This window comes from Lytechinus variegatus, chromosome 3 (assembly GCF_018143015.1).
Source record: "Lytechinus variegatus isolate NC3 chromosome 3, Lvar_3.0, whole genome shotgun sequence".
Taxonomy (NCBI): Eukaryota; Metazoa; Echinodermata; class Echinoidea; order Temnopleuroida; family Toxopneustidae; genus Lytechinus; species Lytechinus variegatus.
The window spans coordinates 8416357-8436539 of NC_054742.1; the positions used below are offsets into that span (position 1 = coordinate 8416357).

Here is a 20183-nt window from a genome sequence, read left to right on the forward strand (position 1 = left end):
ACTCCAAATAATTTTAATTTTTTCAGGATAGTTCGCAGGATTTAAAATTATGAGAAAATTTGATAGCTGGAGCTCTATTTCAGTGCATTGAGACCCATGAATTCACAGCTACTTGTTCAAGCCTCAAAATAACAGAATCATTTTGAGGTATTCTCAGTCATAGTTGTGAGCATGCAGAGTATGAGAAGCAGACAAGGCATGCAAAATCATTGGCTCAGCAAGCAATTTGCCATGCAGCCATGGCACTAATGGAAAGTTTTCATAATTAGGTGATCTGTCAATCGACAGGTTAACTATTAATTTCATACAAATTTTCTTTTTTATTAGGTGATCTTTCAATCGACAGATCAACTATTAATTTCATACCAATTTTCTTTTTTATTCATTTCTTTCTTTCTTTATTTTTATTTTTCTGCCCTTTCATTGTTACCACAAAATCTCCAAATCTACATCATCAATTATCTTCAAAATATCATCAGATATGGGGACTCATCATGTGATGTGTATAAAACAAGTTTAAGGTCATCATGATGTCATCTAGATGACATTTTGTAAAATCACATTATCAATCATATTTTCATTATCAATTATCAAAAATAAACAATATTTACAATACATTAACTTATTTTCATTTTTCCGCCATTTTCTTGTTAGCACAAAATCTCCAAAACTATATCATCAATTATCTTCAAAATATCACCAGATATGGGGACTTATGTCATGTGTATTAAGTTTAAGTTCAAAAGGTCATGACGTCATCTAGACGACATTTTGTAAAATCACATTATCAATCATATCTTTATTATCAATTATAAAAAAATAACATTTACATCACATTAACTTCAGGTCAAGGGTTAACTGTCCATGTCATCAAAGGTCATGAAGAGGTCAAGACATGTGCGTATGCGCATATCAATCTTTTTTGAAATGCACAAAATCACCTTTTGACCAAAGTAGAGTATGAATCAGGTCATTTTAAGTATTTCAAAAATTCGCAAGCGTTCTCACGGTTTTTACAAAATAGGATTGCAATTTTTTCATATCGATGCATCGATAATATAATTCTGAGTAGTTTTATACCTTAATCAACCTTCTACGACTAGTAATAATGGAATTAGCCTCCATCAAAGTTTACAGCATGTGCGCGCGCATGCTAACCATAGACAATATATGTGCAAATACATGCCTATACAAAATTCATTATACATGTAGTTCTTCAGGAAACCTGTTGACCCCTAATTTTTTTCCCATATTCGAATTAAGTATGGACGGGAGATATGATTTCATGTCACATTTGACCCTAAATTTTATCATGAAATCATCAAAATGACATCATCATAGTTCTGCAAATGTGATTCTAACTCCTTAAATATTGGTCAATTTTTGCTTGATTTTCAATATGTTGTACTGAGGACTTACTCTATCTGATGTGATAGGTATATTTTCATTTTTGCGAACGGATCATCCTAAAAAAATAAAGGTATAACATTTTCACTCATTTTGCATGCAATCTCTATGGGAAATGACTTTTTCTCAAAACTGAATTCTACATTCCTCTATTTCGCGAGCCATATCTCCATTATTTCTTATCAGTTTTCTCTGAGCTTTAAGTATGTTATAACTGATATTCTAAGCTATTGCAAGTGTGGTCTGCATTTTTTTATTAGATGCCGGAAAATGCTGGTATTTCACTTACAAAATTGGGTTAGAGATCCTCTTAATTTGCTTATGTGTAAAGTCTATGGGAAATAGTGTAGCTCAATTGGTAAGGCATCAGACTTTCATCTCAAGGGTCTACGGTTGAACCCAGGGGTGAAAATGAGATTTTTTGTTTCCAACATTTCACTTATGGTCCTTTATGACCAGTAAAAATGTATATAAAATAAAAAAATTGACAATAAAAGAGATTGAAATCCCTTTTAATGTACAATATGTACATGTACAATATTGTGTATGACCTTCACTTTTTCACAACTTTCTCATTTCCCTCTTTTTCAAGAGTATTCAACAAGTTCTTTTTGTAAGAAAAGTTCAATTTTCATCATGATGATCATATTGATCTAAATAAACATGGTGATTGTATTTGTGATCATGAAAATCAGAGACAGATCATCTAATTCGTCCTCATGACAAATTCTAGATCACTTTCACATCGCAAGAATACTGGCAGCCTTGGCAAAAATTCCTGTGGAAGTTCTTGGAATTATGAATAATTTTGATATTACTCAATATTTTCTCACAGGGATATCACAAATACTTTGCTTTAACACTGGCAAAAATACCTGGTATTTTCTGATCTGGTCGGATCTGGGTAGATTTCCTGATCGGAGAATACCAGGTATCTGATTTTTTTTAAGTATGTCTGAAAGCATCTTCTCTCTACTGACCTCTTTCTGTGAAGGATGATCTTTCTTGTATTCTGCTGAAGAGCTCTCCTCCTTCCATACTGCAGATGGAGAAAAAAAAGGTGATAAGAAAGTGGATGAAAGATGGGGCACCTCTCTAAACACACATTCATTACAAATATATGCGCATTTTCAAGAGTAGAGTACTGGTAACTTACATCTTCTTTCTCAATTGGAAAGAATGACTGTACAATGATCAGTGACATTAAGCCAAACAAGCATTAGTCATTTACCTTCTATCATCGCTTTAAACAAAATATATAAACATTTTCAGCATGACTAATTAATTATACTGGGTTTATCATACTCAGAATAGGTTTCAGATCCAGTTTATTACATCCATCGAATATATACATGTAAGTGCTCTTGATGAATTTCAATTCTTTTCAAGAGGCACATAGTACATGTGTATAACTGTCCTTTGCAATTCCTGTAATTTGGATAAATAATTTATAACGATATAGTATTAAAAATATCATGTAACCAGAGGGAGATAACAAACTATGAAAAACAAAACATGATTTATTAACCCCTGTTTGCATGGTTAACAAGGGGGAAAAATCATTGTATAACAAAATTATAAGATTTGTGAAGGGAAACCACCTGACTACAATTACTCATATGTACTACTACCAGTAGACAGTAAGAATTGAATAACAGGATTTCCTTGTCTTGAAACACAGTTTTTACTCACAATGAACCCTTCAGTAGGCCTATATACATGCATATATATTTCATAAAAGTAATGTGAACCAGTGATTGACTGGTCTTAAACCCTCCATGTGATGACAGTGTGCGTGCTGCAGGCAGTGATCGATCACTGTTATCAGATTTTAAAACTACATGTAATTTGTGATACTTTCATTGGTTTATTTTCATTTGGTCTTTTATCAATTCGTCCAATTGCCATCTCGTCTACTATCGTTTGGTCTACCATCAGTTCGTCCAATATCCAAACGGTCTAATTTCCATTTCGTCCACTCACCATTTCGTCTAATATCTGACAAGTTGGTCCAATAGTCCATATACTAAGACTTAGACTAAGTGTTAATTGGGCAAGTGAATGAAAACATATCAGATATTAGACCAACTGGTTATGAGACAGAATGGTTCAATACATGTAGACGAACTGGTGATTAGACAAAGTGATGATTGGACCAAATGGTCGTAATGGACGGAATGGCATTAGACCAAATGAACGTAGACCAAGTAGTGAGTGGACGAGTTGGTATTAGACGAACTGGCAATTAACTAAGCCTGAGTCATATCGATTATTTTGAAAACCAGTATTCGACAGCTCTAATTCGATCGAACATCGATGCATCGAATATTGAAGGCGGGGAAAATTTAGTCTTGTTTTTTTGCGTCGATGCGAAGCGCTTTGCATGTGCACTATACGCACTGAGGGTATGCGCTGGCGTTGGCCGGGTGAGCGTTGCACAAGCAGATGACAGAGCAAAGTTCGTTTGTATTTTCCATGATCACAAAACACACAAAAAAGGCCGGGGACCAAAGCAGAATTCTTCCCAAAATATCTTCAACAATGATATTTGCATTGCAGATGCCAACATATAAGTTTGAAATGAAACAATAATAAAGACATGAATCACGCAGAGTCGATCCGAATGATTTTCGGTCAACTAGCATTCGCAGTCCATTCACCAGCCCCGTCCGCAGCTCCATACACTCACTCTCAGCTCCCCAAACGACAGGCGTGCATGACGTCAGCGCCAGCAAACAAGTGCAATCAACGGAGAGCGCTGTAACTTGCCTGAGATTGTGTAGTTGGATCCAAAATGAGCTCCAAATAAATTTATGGGAATAAATACGTAATTTTCTCTGGATGGTCATTTGAATTGCTATTCAATGCTGATATAACGATTGTGAGGAAAGATTGTGGAATATGAGTTATGACGATGTTCGAGAATTAATCCTGATAATGACAATCCAGTTTTTTAGACGCAATTGAGCATGCGATCAAAATAAATATGAATGGTTCGAATCGAGCCCTAAATTCATCTAAATTATTACGATTTAACAAGATTTTATGGTCATACTAAGAATATTGACGATGTCAGCAAAGTATGTTATGTTCATATGGGAGAATTAATACTGGGATTATTTCTATGATTCCATTTCTGGATGTCTCCTCCAAGCTCCGAGAAAATAAGTACAATGCGCATGCGTGTTCGATGACGTATGACATATTTTCCCTTTCATGAAATCAGAGCCCAAAGTTTGGCACAAACTAGCTTCAAATTGATGGGAAAAAAATCAAACGCAATTTTCTCTGTTTTGTCATGTAAAATGTTATTATATGGTGATATTACGAACTTGAACAGAGTTTTTGCATGTAGACAATGTTCGAGGATCAATCCTGACGTGATGATTATTTTTTTTAGACAAGTGCACTAGCTCGACTCAAGAAGTCAAGTCGATCGTCATGAGATGTCCGCCATTGAAAATTGAAACGAAATACAAACGTTTCACATCAAGCTCTAAATTTATATTAATGATTATCATATGCAAATTATTGTTAAATATTACGATTGAATAATGTTCTATGGTCATGATATTAAGATTGTTCATGAAAGCAAGATTTATTTTACGTTGATCGCGTCAATTTCCGGCCATTTTCTGGTTTGATTAAAGAACAGTACTGCGCATGCACGATCGATGGCCATGACTAATTCCATTCATGAATTCATCGTGCATAAATTATCTCGGCACGAGCAGACGAGTAAGACTCGAACTATGATCGAAATAAACTTCAAATTAATGGTGAATAGCATCATAATTACTCAATCGGTTTCATTTTGGGGGCAATAGAAATCAAGTAAGTAGTAGTAAAGTTGGACATTGCTGATATTTTGATGATTGATTGTGTAAACCAAACGAATCGGCCGGCCGACATTTTTTTTTTTCGATGCACCGATTTTGCAAAATCTGCACCGGTGTTCGATGACATCGATCGAACACCGATTTCAAAATCGATTCGACTCAGGCTTACAATTAACCCTTTCATCTCACCTGAAGACTTGGGTTTCTTGTAAATTAATACTAATGATTTAATCACTTTTCCTATCTATTGCATTATAACTGAATTACTGATAATGGATATACAGATATAAACCAAATACGGCCTTCAGAATTTTGATGAATATATGTATGGTTCCAAAATATGACTTTTTTTCAGGGCAGCACCCCTGAGAAAAACTGTTACACATTTCTCACCACTTTGGGATTTTAACCATCTCCTCTGGCTGTCATATTTCTTGACTATTCACTGATAATATTCAATCATTCATATCTCTACAACATTCATAAGGACAGTGATTTTCCACGATTGCGGAAAACGGACAGAATTCACGTAAACGGCCTTTTGACACGGGTGGCATTTCAAATGGAAAATCACAGAAAACATTTTTCCTCAAATACACAAAACAGCAACAGAAATTACACCAAAATCTCAACAAAATATGAATATTAAATGGCCAAAAAACACAATCTCACTTTGCTACAATCAATACAATCCACACATCGCGACAGCACTCGAGTCCATAACACTAGAACGTACCTCTCGCCCCGCGGTGTCAGCCATATATATCGAAAACAATTACATGCACATATCATTTGATCTTAACAACACGGCCGTGTGATTCTGCCCTCTACGTTCGAAGATGTAATCGCAATATGATATCGAAAATGTCAGATAGGCGAAAATCATTGACTGCTTGAAACGATGTCCAAAACCCCCCAAAATTATCGATAAAATTTCATTCAACCTAAAAATAATGCTAATAATGTGAAGGTGAGGATGTATTTATGCTAAATGTGTTTGTCAAAATATTTTGTGTACCCATGTATATCCGATTAGAACGGATTCTAATTCATTGTTGGTACAGTGGCAGATACAAATTTTGACCAGCGCGAGTGTTGTGACATCACTACTCAATGCGTACTGATTTTCTGTGTAAACTGAATTGTCACTTTTTTCATGTACACAAAGTCAACGGGGAAATAGAATATCTATTTTTTACATGCTGAAACAGAATATAAGATATTCTGAAACGGAAAACCACTGTCCCTACATTCATGAATAGTATGTTATGTTTCCTATCATGTTGACCTATCCATTGCACATCAATGTTCATATAAGGTTTTAAGATTGGGGGTTAACACATTAACATGGTCAAAGAATATAATAGATAGTAACTAACAGATCTATATTCCTTTGAATTCTTTTAAACAGATAGCTAAAATGTTGCATTTCATCACATTGAGCAAACTCGGGCTGGTGCAGTAACAAGCCTAGGAAGCTGGAAATCCACTCTGATAATTTTCATTCATAAACTCAGTTTGAGGGATTTGTTTCCTTACAGTAGGCTAATATGGACTGTATTTCATCACATAATCCCAACATAAAATCACACATGATGTACTATTACAGTTTTGAGCTGTCACAAATATTGTACAACAGGAATGGAACTTGATATATATGTAAGCTTATTCATACCATTAGTGTATTTTGAGATTGTTCATAGGGAGTAATACAATACGATATATGACCTTTGGACGATTCTCTCTGGCAGTGTATTTCCTTTAACGTTTTTTTTTTTTAATTCTGTCAAATGTGAACTCCACGTCACTCTTTTTATTATTATACTGAGTGGTTGTACAAAGCATTGTGAAACCCTGCTCATTATGCAATCTGTGTTCATGAATATAACATTTGCAGAAACTTTCCATTCAACATCATTCATAAAATGTTGATTTCATATCTTTTCTGCCCAAGGTTCATGTAATTGTTAAACAATTATTCCCATTTTGATTCATGTACTAAAACAGGGAATTAATGTATACAAACTGTACATGTAAGTTATAAACATAGAATTTAATATACATGTATTTTCCCATAACGTATCACAAAATATAGGACCAAAATATGCGAGAATTGTAAATATATTAAGAATTTCAATCAATACATAAATTGAGAATTAACAAGATTCTGAACGTTGTGATTTTATCTTTAAATAAAATCTTGATTTGTACACTGTATTTCACAATTTGTACTAAAAGCTGAGAAGCATTTCTGATTGCCTCAAATGACACATGTTGTTTTATTAGACTGCCACATTGTGAAAGCATTTAATGGAACACCAGTGTTTAGACAAGAAGTCACATGTGCTCAATTTATTGCCAAAATGATATGAGATGACTCTTCAGTTTTTAAGAAAATGGTAATAATCTGTGACCAATGACAGCTGTTGGCAGTCTATATTGTAGAAGACACAGTAGTAGCAAGGCTAGAAATTGATTACACATTTCAAGGGTTTTGCACTCTATTTTTAAGCTAATTGTACATGTACAATAGGAAATTGGGGACTGTGGAATCACTTGAAAACAGTAAGCATTTATTTATTTGCATACCAGATGTGCATTATTAACAATTAGACATATTTCACAAGAGAGAGATAAAGTCTCATATGTAGACATGATCCCATTTGGAGGTATTTCTTGCTCAATGAAATGGGAATTTCCATCCGATGATTTGCAATGATAGTTTGATAAACCATGCCAACATCTAGTATCCTACTGGTTGAATGACATCATCACCTTTAAGTGTCCATTACACCTCCCTGCCTGTGTACAGTTTATGAACTCAATGAAATTCCAATGTGATGACATCATCACATAGCCTAGTATTTCAGTGCATGCAAATTGCAAATATGCATGTGTTAGCAACAGAGTCATTGTTAATGCAATAATGCGCATGATGGAATATTATATAAAATTGATGAAATAATCAGTGTGTGGACCAGATATTCTAAACTTTAGACCTCAGGCTGGTCAGACAATACAGGCCAACATACATGTATAAATACGCAACAGAACCAAAATTCAAATAAATTCTACATACATGTACTAGTTCTTAAGTTGATTTGATTTTTGAAAAAAAAAGAAAAAAGAACCAGATGGATGATAATGATGAAAATGATACAAAAACCAGTGTTTCAATATTGTAATGGCATATCAATAAAGAGCATTGGGCCATGTATGCATTTTAAAAAAAGAAATAAGATCCTTTTGTTGGGTAGGGGACCATAACACACAGTATGTATGAAGTCATCTCTCACATCAATATTATTTGATTTAAAATAAATTGTTTCCATGGTTACTAGATTTGCTGAAGTGCTCTACTCACATCTCTGCCTTACCATGCAAGCTTTTATTGGTAGTGTAACAATGATGATGTTGACTATATTTCTAAACAAATGCTAAATGCCAAGATGTAGACCTACATTTGAATATTTTGTGCAACAAAAGGGGTAACCTTCTCCAATCTGCTCAATGCCAAGATGTAGACCTACATTTAATATTTTGTGCAACATAAGGGGTAACCTTCTCCAATCTGTAGGCCGTATAATAATGAACACACAAATAAAGGGGAAGTTCACCCTGACAAAAAGAAAAAAAAATGTAAAAATTGCAGAAAAAAAAATATTGCCGAAGGTTTGAGAAAAATCCAACAAAGAATAAACAGTTATTAGTATTAGAATTTTATTTATTTGATTTGTGACATATGCCAGCACATGCTAAAAATGGTTTAAAAAAATCAATGAGATGCCATTTTCTCAGAAAATTGAAAATGATTTTTACAGCACATTCTGTATATTAATATACAAATCATTTTACACCCGTTAATAAAAGACCTTGGTCATGTGACCTGAAACTCAGGCAAGATGTTCAGTAATATTTGATTATTAAACCTCATGGCCACGTTTTATGAACTAGGTCCATATACTTTCTAAGTCATTTAAAAAACTTAACATACGGTTTAAAATTTGGTGTTGACGCCGCCGTCGGAAAAGCGGTGCCTTTATTGATTATTCTCACTCTGCTTCGCAGGTGAGACTAAAAAAAAATAGCAGTCATATATCTCACTGCTTTGATTTTTTCCATTTCTTGTACATTTGAAGTACACATCTTAATATAAATAAATATGTGGGAAGATTTGTCCCAGCAATCCCAAGATTAACTACCATAAAAAAAGTGTTTGATATTGAATCACAATAAAGCACAACAATCGACCCATTCAAGAAATAATTTTTTGAAGTATTTCCCAGTATTAACTATTTTTCCAAAAATTGCATGGCAGTATTTACATGTACAACATCTACATGTCCTTGAGTAGATACATGTCAGTACATGATGTCCTATGTTATGTTTGCCAATAGGTTTATTAAACAAGATTATGTGTTATACTTTTATATCATGTACATGTACTATGTAGGACCCACTACATGTACCCACTACATGTACGTCAATTGTATTTCTAATCTCTGAAAGAGCATAGTACTCTTGGAAATCCTGAAGTATAAAGAGAAACACTTTCTCCTTTCGATTGATGCAATTAATTCATACTTAACTATCAGCTTTGAGCAGACTCTCACTTTCATAGTCTATGTTTACTTTATATTCAATTAACACATGATAGAGTTATGATTAATGACACTTAATAAATCTCTGTAATCTAGAAAAAACACATTTTGTATGATGATATTATGGAATGACAGGCTAGAAATTAAGAATGAATGCAATTTTACAGGGGAAATTCTCCACCTCTCAAAGTGGAGAAGTTCGCTGGCGAAGTTCTGTGTACCTTTCATACTGGACACTTTCCCCTTCACTGGCGAACTTTGCCGGCGAACTTCACATGGGGAAAGCGCAGTATGAAAGGGTAATACAGGCCTCTAAATAACCTGAGGCCACCTGTCCTAAGGCCATGACACCCCTATAACTAAACATGATGATGATACATTACCCTTTTCATTTTGCTTAAAGTACATGAATGTGCAGAAAAAAAATTTTCAAGGTAAAATCGAAATGGAATATTCATTTTGATTCTTTACTTTTCATGTGAAAATTCATTAAATTTACAGAAATTGAAAAGACCATTTTTTGAATGGAAAAGAGAAAATTACTACCCATATATACGGTACTATTTTATGATGTAGAGGAGCCTATTTATTTGGACAGAGTGCTTGTCCTACTTGAAAAAGCGCTCACCAAAGTGGCCTTGCCCCTACAAAATAAAATTTCATGCCTTACTCTTTCATTAAACAAACGGACTGTAGTAAATGTACCTATATATGGAAATAAATGTCATACTCATCATTTTCTTTAACATTTGATTCCATTTTTCAAATGTTCAGTCATGCTGAATAGGTCCATGGTTATACTGACCCATTTTTTTTTTAGTTGTTTATGATTATACTTCCAAATATTTTAGTTATTAAATGTGCATCTGGTCTAACACACATGTCATCATGTATCACTGTGATAAGATAAACTTTAAAAGTTAGTAGTGTCTGTTGCATTTTCTTGATTTCTTTAGTTCATTTCCTAGTTGTTGTGGTAATTGTTATAGGCCTACCCCTTTTGAAATTGTTTAGGGAAATACACTGCATTTGTTATCAGATCTCAGTTCGAGGAAATCCCTTATCTAGTGCTATAATATGTAGTGGCTGTGCATCTATTCTTTTTTAGCATGATTGCTTACGGTACAGTATCTCTTTCAAAATGATCACATTTTGGCGTTCCTTTGATGAACTTTGTGCAAAAGTAACATAAGTTAGGGAAAAATTCAGCATGTTAAAAACTACAAATAGACAAGAATCTATTTTATTTCTATATCTACACTTTATTCTGTGGACACACTAATTGTATGTGAAGAGATTTTTTTAAATGGTAATAAGTATTTATCTCTTACCAGGAAACCTGGCAGTTGTTAGATAAACTTTAAATCCTGTATACAGTATACATGTACCTGTACTACAGTGTAGGTGTATTTAGACTGACTCGTTCACCACAATACCTGTTACACTGTAACAAGAACTTATCCCTGGTTAAATTAACACCCAAAATAAATTATTTTTCAAATTAAAACCAGCCTTAAACTGCACTGGACACACAGTATAGTCTCATTTGCAGGAGAGGCGTGTGATTTAAAATTGTGAGCTCAGCAGTCCACAGCACCCACGAACAACTGCTCACTGGGTTGAGAAAGTTCTTGAAATTTTGACAAGTATATCTATTATAGCGGGTATTTTCTTTTCAGAATATCACAAGTAATTTGCTTTCTCACTGCCAAAAACACCTCCTATTTTCTGATTGGGTAGATCAGGATAAATTTCCTATCCAAATTACCTAGTATAACTTCAAAGTGTTCTGAATACAATGTACACTGTATGCTTATTAATTGTGAATACATGTATTTGTACATGCATGTGATGTGCCTTATTTGGTGATATTAGAACCTGAATAAATACACTGTGTACATGTACATGAATGTGTTCTCGGTCATACCCATAGATTTATAGCAGTGCAGCATCATGGGGCAGCCTCAAAAGGGAGATTACCCCCCTTGTCCCTGTACATTTGTTTAAGTCATCCCCCAAAGACATGTAGAGGTTAAAGAAGAAGGAAAAATTCAGAACAGACATGGGTTCACCTTTCCATCCATTCCCCCCCCCCTACAATCACCTTTGATGAAAACAGGGGAGCATATGAGGACTTCTGTTGTCTTCTTCCCCCCTCCCCAACAGTGTCTACAGTAAACACAGAGATTCTCAGCCAATCGAAATCAAGGAAAGTTCAAGATTTGCAGTAATTGTAGAGGTTGTGGTAGTGGTACTGATAAGATTAGAAAGGGATGGGCCAATTAGGTCAACAGGTTATTTAAAAAAAAGTACAAATAACCACATTTTTACATTGCAATTTATCCAGAGCTCTATCATTTGCAATATTATCTACTGTTAAACTGATAAACATTGTGTAGGGGAGATTGGGGTTACCAGTAGTTGGAACGCATGGTAAGTTGAGACATTGCTATTTCCTTTAACACCTATAAATAAATTTATGCAATTCTGCCCTTCATTTATTGCCATTAGTAACCGCCATCCACCACACTATAGACAACACATACATGTACGCAGCAAGCCTGGTGATGTTAGAAAGGTATGTTATGTTTATTTTTTCACCTTTTGAGTAATTTTTTTCAATCTTTCAGAATTGTTTTTTATCTCAGAGAAGATCAAGTTGGCCAGTTTGGAAGTATAATAGACACTTGTACCAAGCTACAAAATAAGGTTATTAATATGCCATGGTGAAGTCCCCTTTTTGTGCTGTAAGCTTATAAATATCACATGGGCCTCTGCGGTTAGTTGGAAAAAAATTGAAGGGGCCATTTTGAATATGTTCCAACTAACCCCAAACATAATTATGAAGTAAAAATATTGGATATGATAAAAAATGAATACAGTGTTTCACTCTCTTTTGAACATGTCTTGTAAGCCATGCTTGTTACATTTCTCGGTTAGGACTGAGTGTGCATTTAATGTCTTTTGTTTAATAGCAGATAACAACTGGGGGAGGGGGGCAATTTGAGCCCCACCCCCCTTCCTGACAAATTTTGTAACTACGCTGTTGCACAAATATTTTTGACCGCACCGCTCACTGACTTTTTACTCTCAAGTCCTGCGCATCATTTGAGACCAAATTTGCAATGCCCAGGTGGGCGAGTTCAAAATTACGCAACATTTTGTACGTGCATGTCAGACCCAAAATTGCTCAAAAAAAAAAGATTCCATGTACAAGGTTATAAATGCAAATTGTGTTTTTCCACCCAAAATCATAAATGTATGATTACTTTTACTTTTGCTGGTTCAAATGGATTTATTTTATGCTATTTATCGCAAAAGGGTCCCCGACAAAGTTCATCAGAAAATAACAATAAAAAAGGTTAAAATAAACAAAGAAATACAAGTTGAAAAAAAAATTATATATAAGAACCTATGATTTTTGCAATTTTTTCATAGATCATTATTTGTTATCAATGTAAAAATTGATACACTCACCAAAAATTAGCATTCTACTTGCTGACAGAATACAAAAAAATGGTGAATTTACAGAAAACAGAACACATTGTTATTAGTGTCATTAAAAAGTTACAAAAAGACATACTTTTTCATGCAAATTTGACATCTCTTTCGGATCATGCATCTGGGCAAAGGGCAGTGAAAATCAAGATTTACACCTTTTGGACATGTATCTAGTGAAAAATTAATATTCTTAATTGATTGGTTTAACTTGAAATTTGAAGCCTAGAGTGTCTAGTTACACAGAATGGCTGACATGTAGGCTACTGTGTGTACATGTATTAGGGCAATAAAGATTCACTGGATTGATGTTCCATCTGCTGCTTGTCAACTCCATTTAAATTAAAAGCAGAAAAAATGTCATCTATCATAATCTCTGCCACTGGGAATATTACAAATCTTCTACATGTAGGCTATGCACCTAAACAAGTAAAATATATGTACAGCAAATCAATGATATACTGTACCCCCTCCACCCTTCCCAATAAAGCTTAATGCTACATGTATATGTTTAATACTGATTGATGAATCACCTTATACAGACAAAGCATTATATCTTGAAGAATACATGCTCTCAAGTTGTGCCAAAACCCGCCAACACATATTCCTGTGCACCACATTCTCATCTGTAAAACAGATGGTACCTACACGTACCATAAATTTCTGTTGAAGAAACTTTTAAAAAAATATCATAATCTTGTCATAGACTGTGAAAAGTCTGTTGTTTTGTTCTGTAACATAAATTCTACAAGAGATAGATTTCTGTTAGACTGGTAAAATTACATGTATATCAAACTTGAAGACAATATAATATAAATCATTTCATTTGGATTTTTAATCATTAGTAGTTCATAACAGCCTTGTCCTAAATTTTCATTTACCGGTACATAGTTACATGTACATGTATGTCCAAGTTATACAAATCTAGAAACAGAATCTTAATATACATCATACTTGTATTTTCCTGTATATTACTATTAGCATGACATTTTCTTTTCATAATTAAGCAAAATGAAATTCTTTTTTAAGTGTCCAATTCAAAATCTTGTCATTTTAAATCAATAACTGCATTACTATTCCTCATTGGGTTGATGAAAGACTTATGTTCTGATTGTGAGCTGCAAAAGAAAACCCTTATTTTGCATGCTACTCCAAATCTAACACTGATGGGATAAATATTGGCCATTTAATATCAAGTGTTATCATGATACATGTAGCAGAGAAATGAAATGCAGGTATACATGTCCTACATTAGAAGGTAAATTTGTTGATTCGTCTATTGCCAACTCGTCCACTCATCACATCATGTAGTCTCATGCCATTCTGTCCAACATTTTGTCTAACAGCCATTTGGTTCAATAATCACTTTATCTAATCACCAGGTCGTCTAAGACCGTTTCATCTTATAACCAGCAGTTGGTCTAATATCCATTTCTTTTCTGTCTTTCATTCAGTTATCCCATTTAAAAACTCTTAGTCCAATTAGACCAGATGTATGGACAAATTGGATATTGGACCAACAGGTAATAACAGACAAATTGCGAGTGGACGAAAAGGCAATGAGACAATGTGGATAGTGGATGAACTGATGGTAGATCAAATGATAGAAGAAAGGTTGGGAATTGGACAAATTGGCAATAGACCAATTGGAAATAAAGCTATTAGAAATGGCCATTTATAAGGAAATTTTCAAAAACAGAATCTTTTGTTTGGAATGATATTTACATGCGCATGCATCTTCTTTTTTGTTTATGTATGTGAATTTATGGTTGTGACCATGTGTGTGATTTGTTTTAATCATATGACTCAGCTTATTTGTGTTGGGTGGATGGGTATTGCGCCTCAGTAGGTGGTTTCAGACCACCTCCAAGTCCGTCAGTTCCAGGTATTTTTTGATCGGAAAATTCACCTGATCAGAAAATACCAGGTAATATTGGTAATGTAAAAGCAAATTACTTGTAATATCCCAGAAAGAAAATACCCACTAAATAGTAGGTACTTGGCAAAATTATGAGAACTTTCGCGAGGATTTTTCCAAGGTCTCAGGTATTTTGGCAATGTGAAAGCAATTTACGGGAACTTTAAGACCAGCGTGTAGTTGGGCGTAGGCAACGTGGGAGGCTGCAGAGCTAGTGGTTTTGAATCTTGCGCCTTGCCAGCTTATCAGACCATACTGCACATGCTCCTAACTTCAGGAATTAATCCTGAAGGGTATGTTTCGGGGCGGTGTGAATGCAGGAATAATAAATGGGTATTTTTTAACCTAAAAAAGTTCTCATAATTCAACGGGGATTCTTATGATCAAGGTGGTTTGAAACAACCTAGTTACTGGTATTCAAAAAACTGCAGTGTGACATGTAGCATGAAATCACACCCTTAGTTGATATAGTCATCTGGAAATTTATCATACTCAGTTTCTGCAGAAGTCTTTTTTTTTAGTACAAAAAATATGTTATATGCATGCACTTTATGTAGCATTAGAGTTTTAATCAAAGCAAGGAGTTCCTTGATCCTACCATTTGCCATCTATTACTTTGTACATTTCATGACTATTATTTTCTCAAGTCATGAGACAAATCAAATCTTATCTAAGATTCTACCCCTCCCCCCCCCCCCTTCATCAATTCTACATGTACATGTATCTCAAAATTACTCTACAATCCTAGAAAACAATGATTGATGTTTTAACAAGAATTTTCTAAATACATGTCTACACTCTATAGATCCTAATGCATAAATGTATAGGCTTATAACTTAAAATTTGGTACAGAGTAATCTTACACTGTACCTCCTCAATAATTTGACTAGATTATATAGATAGAACTATAGAAGTACTGTACGTATCATTTAGCCTCTGCCTCTCCTCTTTCTGTAACCAAGACTGGTTCACTTTTGTATCTTCAGAGAACTATGGCTCACTAATTGATCATTCTTTGATCCAAACAAAAATTACTACTGCTGTGAAATAGGAAATTGAGGCAGGTGTCTGTCAAACACCCCAGTGGCATGTCAAGATTAAAAGCCCCCCCCCCCCCCCCCTTGGATATAGCAGCATTAGGTCTTATCACACACACACAAGATGACTGCATACATGTTTATGTAGATATTGATTTTTTATGGGTTCTAAAAATTTATACATATGAATCCTACAGAGAATTTGTTATACACGCTACATGCAGTGCGAAGAAAACGTGTAAACAATAAGAAATGATGAAAATATCAAAAGTATAGATTTGTTCTGCAAATATCCAATATTTTCAAGTGTGTTTGCAATAATATGACTTTGATAGTGGGCCTATCATCCTTTATTGACAGCAGATTTATTGAAGCATAACTATAACAGATAGGAAATCTGTTACTTTGTTCTTTTGAAAGTAACAAGTCAAAGGAGGTTACTATTCTAATTTGGCTCACAATTACATGTAGCAGTGAAAACAAGTAAACTGATAGTACTTTCCACATTAATGATATTGTATTCAATATTTTCTATCTTGTCCCCCATCCCCCCCCCCAAATAAAATAGAATGGCAATAAAGGGGTTACATAACACAATAAATAGTAAATAATAAATGAAATTCAGAGATTAAATAATTCATCTGATAATCTAATTAAAATCAATAATACAAAACTTACCACTCCATGACAACTAGAAGACATCTTTGACCATTGTACATATTTTCATAGATATCTCTAATGTGAACAATGTTGATTGGATATCCAGAGCTAAGAGACGATGCCCTATAGTGTAGCTCTACCTCTCTTCTTGCCTTGGTATTATCTGCTAACACCTGGTTAAATACAAAAATACAAAGGAAGACTAAATAAGTTCACTCATTCTCTATACATGACACTGTTCTCACTACCATCTTAAAACTAGTTCACTGGAAACTAGTTTAGTGGAAACTAAAATAGTATGAAAATAGTATGAAATTACAAAAGTTTACATTTGCTCATGAAAAACATGACACATTTGACCGCTGATACAAATTAAATAATTTTAACTTAATCTTTGCAATGCACATAATTTGAAATATACCTGCAAACAAGGCATAAGCAGTGTTGTGTCTCACCCACTTGTGAAAATGACCAGAAATATTGCGATTTGCAAGGGCATGCAACAGAATTGTATCAAAAGTTCATTGTGAAAAAACTGGGATAGAATAACATTTGTCGTAAGTCTTGCATGTAAACTTTACTGTCGACCTCAAAATGACCTTTGACCTTACCATGTGACCTTTGAACAAAGTGCAGGTCTCCCAAATACAGCTTCAACCAAAGTTTGATATGAAAGTGACTTTCAGTTGTGGAGTTGTAGGTCATAAGAGTCTTGCATGTAAACTTTAACGTTGACCTGAAAATGACCTTTGAACTTACCATGCAACCTCTAACTGCAGCATAACATGCATGTCCCCAAAGTACATCTACCATACAAGTTTGGTTTAAATGTGACTTATGGTTGCATAGTTACATGTATGTGTCATAACAGCGTCGGAATTACACGGGGGCGACGGGCGATTTCGCCCCAATGACAGCCCAAATCGCCCCTAAAAATTCTCAAAACCCAATGGTTTGGGGCGACTATTTATTTTAGAATCGCCCCAATAAAATACCATCGACAATGCAAAAAATACTTCACACAATTATGTTCCCCGGTGGCGGAGCAAGCGCATCTTTTATATCGCCCTTGCCAGCTTCAAGTTGCAATAATATCCGAGCCTTCCGCAACACCGGAAGCTTCGCGATCATAAATAAACGCGCAATGCAATATGGGATGCGGAGTACGCATAGTCTTTAGCACAGGCTTTTTAGAATTGTTGACGCACTTGCCGCATGGCTTATGCACACCTGGTAACGAGACCACATGCATCGTGCGGTATGTGTACTAGGCGGTGTAAGCAATCAGCTGGTGATTGTGACAGCTCTGCTTATCAACAGCGTCGAGTCGGAGTGCGAGATGGATAAGCAGCGAAGCCATATCGTACATGTATAAATTTAAATATCTGGAAAGCTAAAATCAAGTAACTTTCAATTTACGATAAGCACAGTTTCAAATTGCCAAGTGCGTCTCATTTTCAATAGCATGGTTTCTCCATACTTCACCATGTGCAATATCTAATGCACACATTTCCCATTTGGGATATCACAATTCTGTGATATCGTAATTGTAATTGCTCAGGAAATAAATCCCTGTTCATAGACATACGATGTGCAAGTCTTTTATCCTCACAGTCGCTGTCTTTGCTTGTCAAAACGGAGCCTTAATAATCCAAAATCACTTCGCTTATAGTTGTGAATTATAGCTTTTTAATTTCTTTCTTGAAGAGGGGTAAATATCAGACAATAAATCATCAAACAAGGCTCAATCTAAAAAAAATAGGACGCTGTGCGCTTGAGTGTGGTTCTTGCATGCTGTTAGCTAGCCAGTTAGAGCTCAAGTTCTCTGCCAGAGCTCTGGGTGAGAATTCTATCAGTAATGGCCTAAGTGATGGTGATTTTCTGTTTCAGATAGAGTTTAGATTTCATGTTAATTTTTGAAAACTGTCAAAACACTTTATGATTTCTTCATTGTGATTAATATTTAAGTTATTAATGAATATATTTTCACCGATTTTAAACTCTCCCAGAATGAAAGGAATTTTCTGTGGAGATCTGCGTTTTCAAAATAACTTGCGAAAAACTTAAGGTACATGAACCTACAATATTAATGTACATAGCCTATGGCTATGTGTCGGAATTTCAATAGACTGAGTAAGATATTGATTTCATTTCTTTAACATATAAAGTTATATGCAATCCAAGTGCACTTCATAGTCACAATCACACACAAACACTCACCCACACCCGTGATTCTAACCATGAAAAAAAAAATTATTATTTCGTCTGAATTCTCTCTCTCTCCATCTCTCCCTCTCTCCTTTATGTTTGTTTTATTCATTAATTTTATTTAGATTTTTTTTTGGGGGGGGGCGGGATTCATTGTTCATGGTTCATTAAAGATGAAAAATAAATAAGCCCATGTGTGTGTGGTTGTAAAGGAGATGTGGAGTGAGGGTGTCAAAACACACTTAAACATTTAAATCTGATTTCTTAAATGTTTGAATAAGCCATTTGGGGCCTCGATTGGATCAAATCTGAAGTGTGTGAAGCTGATTATTGTAAGGCCTGTAGGGCATTCCCCCACCACCGGGAGATAAAAAAAATGTTCTGAGCTGTTAGGCGTCACAGTGAGTCTCGTAATGTCAAAAGGTAATTGCTGATATGCGATAAAAAAAAAGTAGCCCCATGAATTTGAAAATAGCCCCAAGATATTCAGTGGTAGCCCCAATGTAGAAAAAAAAGTAGCCCCTAAAAAAAACAAGTGGAATGCCTCTGGCCGTCTCACCTGCATCACGCGGTTCAATATAGCAGCAGTGCTGACTTTGAATACTACTCTAACTCGCACAAGATGTTCAGTGATACATGGTTACTCTTATGTCCACTTTTTATGAACTAGACCAATAAACTTACAGAGATATGATGGTTATTCACCAAAAAACCCCAACATGGCCAAAGTTCATTGACCTTACATGACCTTTGACCATGATCATGTGACGTGAAACTCAAACAGGATATTCAGTGATACTTGATTACTCTTATGTACAAGTTTCATGAATCAGATCCATAAACTTTCAAAGTTATGATGGTAATTCAACAGATACACCCAATTCGGCCAAAGTTCATTGACCTTTGACCTTGGTCATGTGACCTGAAATGTGCACAGGATGTTCAGTGATACTTGATTACTCTAATGTCCAAGTTTAATGAACTAGCCCAATAAACTTCCAAAGTTATGATGGTA

At 34.8% G+C, this 20183-nt stretch overlaps 1 protein-coding gene across 4 annotated transcripts in view; it reads right to left on the reverse strand.

Moving 5' to 3' along the window:
- The window catches only part of LOC121410148 (MAP kinase-activated protein kinase 2-like), a 55619-nt gene that overhangs the window by 19278 nt on the left and 16158 nt on the right, over positions 1-20183 (reverse strand). For 2 of the 4 annotated variants that reach the window (XM_041602040.1, XM_041602038.1), the window contains 2 exons: positions 16979-17133; positions 2388-2446 (listed from right to left, as the gene is read on the reverse strand). In XM_041602040.1, the coding sequence (XP_041457974.1) occupies positions 2388-2446; positions 16979-17133 (214 nt within the window). Of the gene's footprint in view, positions 1-2387; positions 2447-16978; positions 17134-17381; positions 17412-17983; positions 18107-20183 lie in introns of those variants that run through there. The other 2 variants (XM_041602041.1, XM_041602042.1) reach the window with 2 other exon arrangements.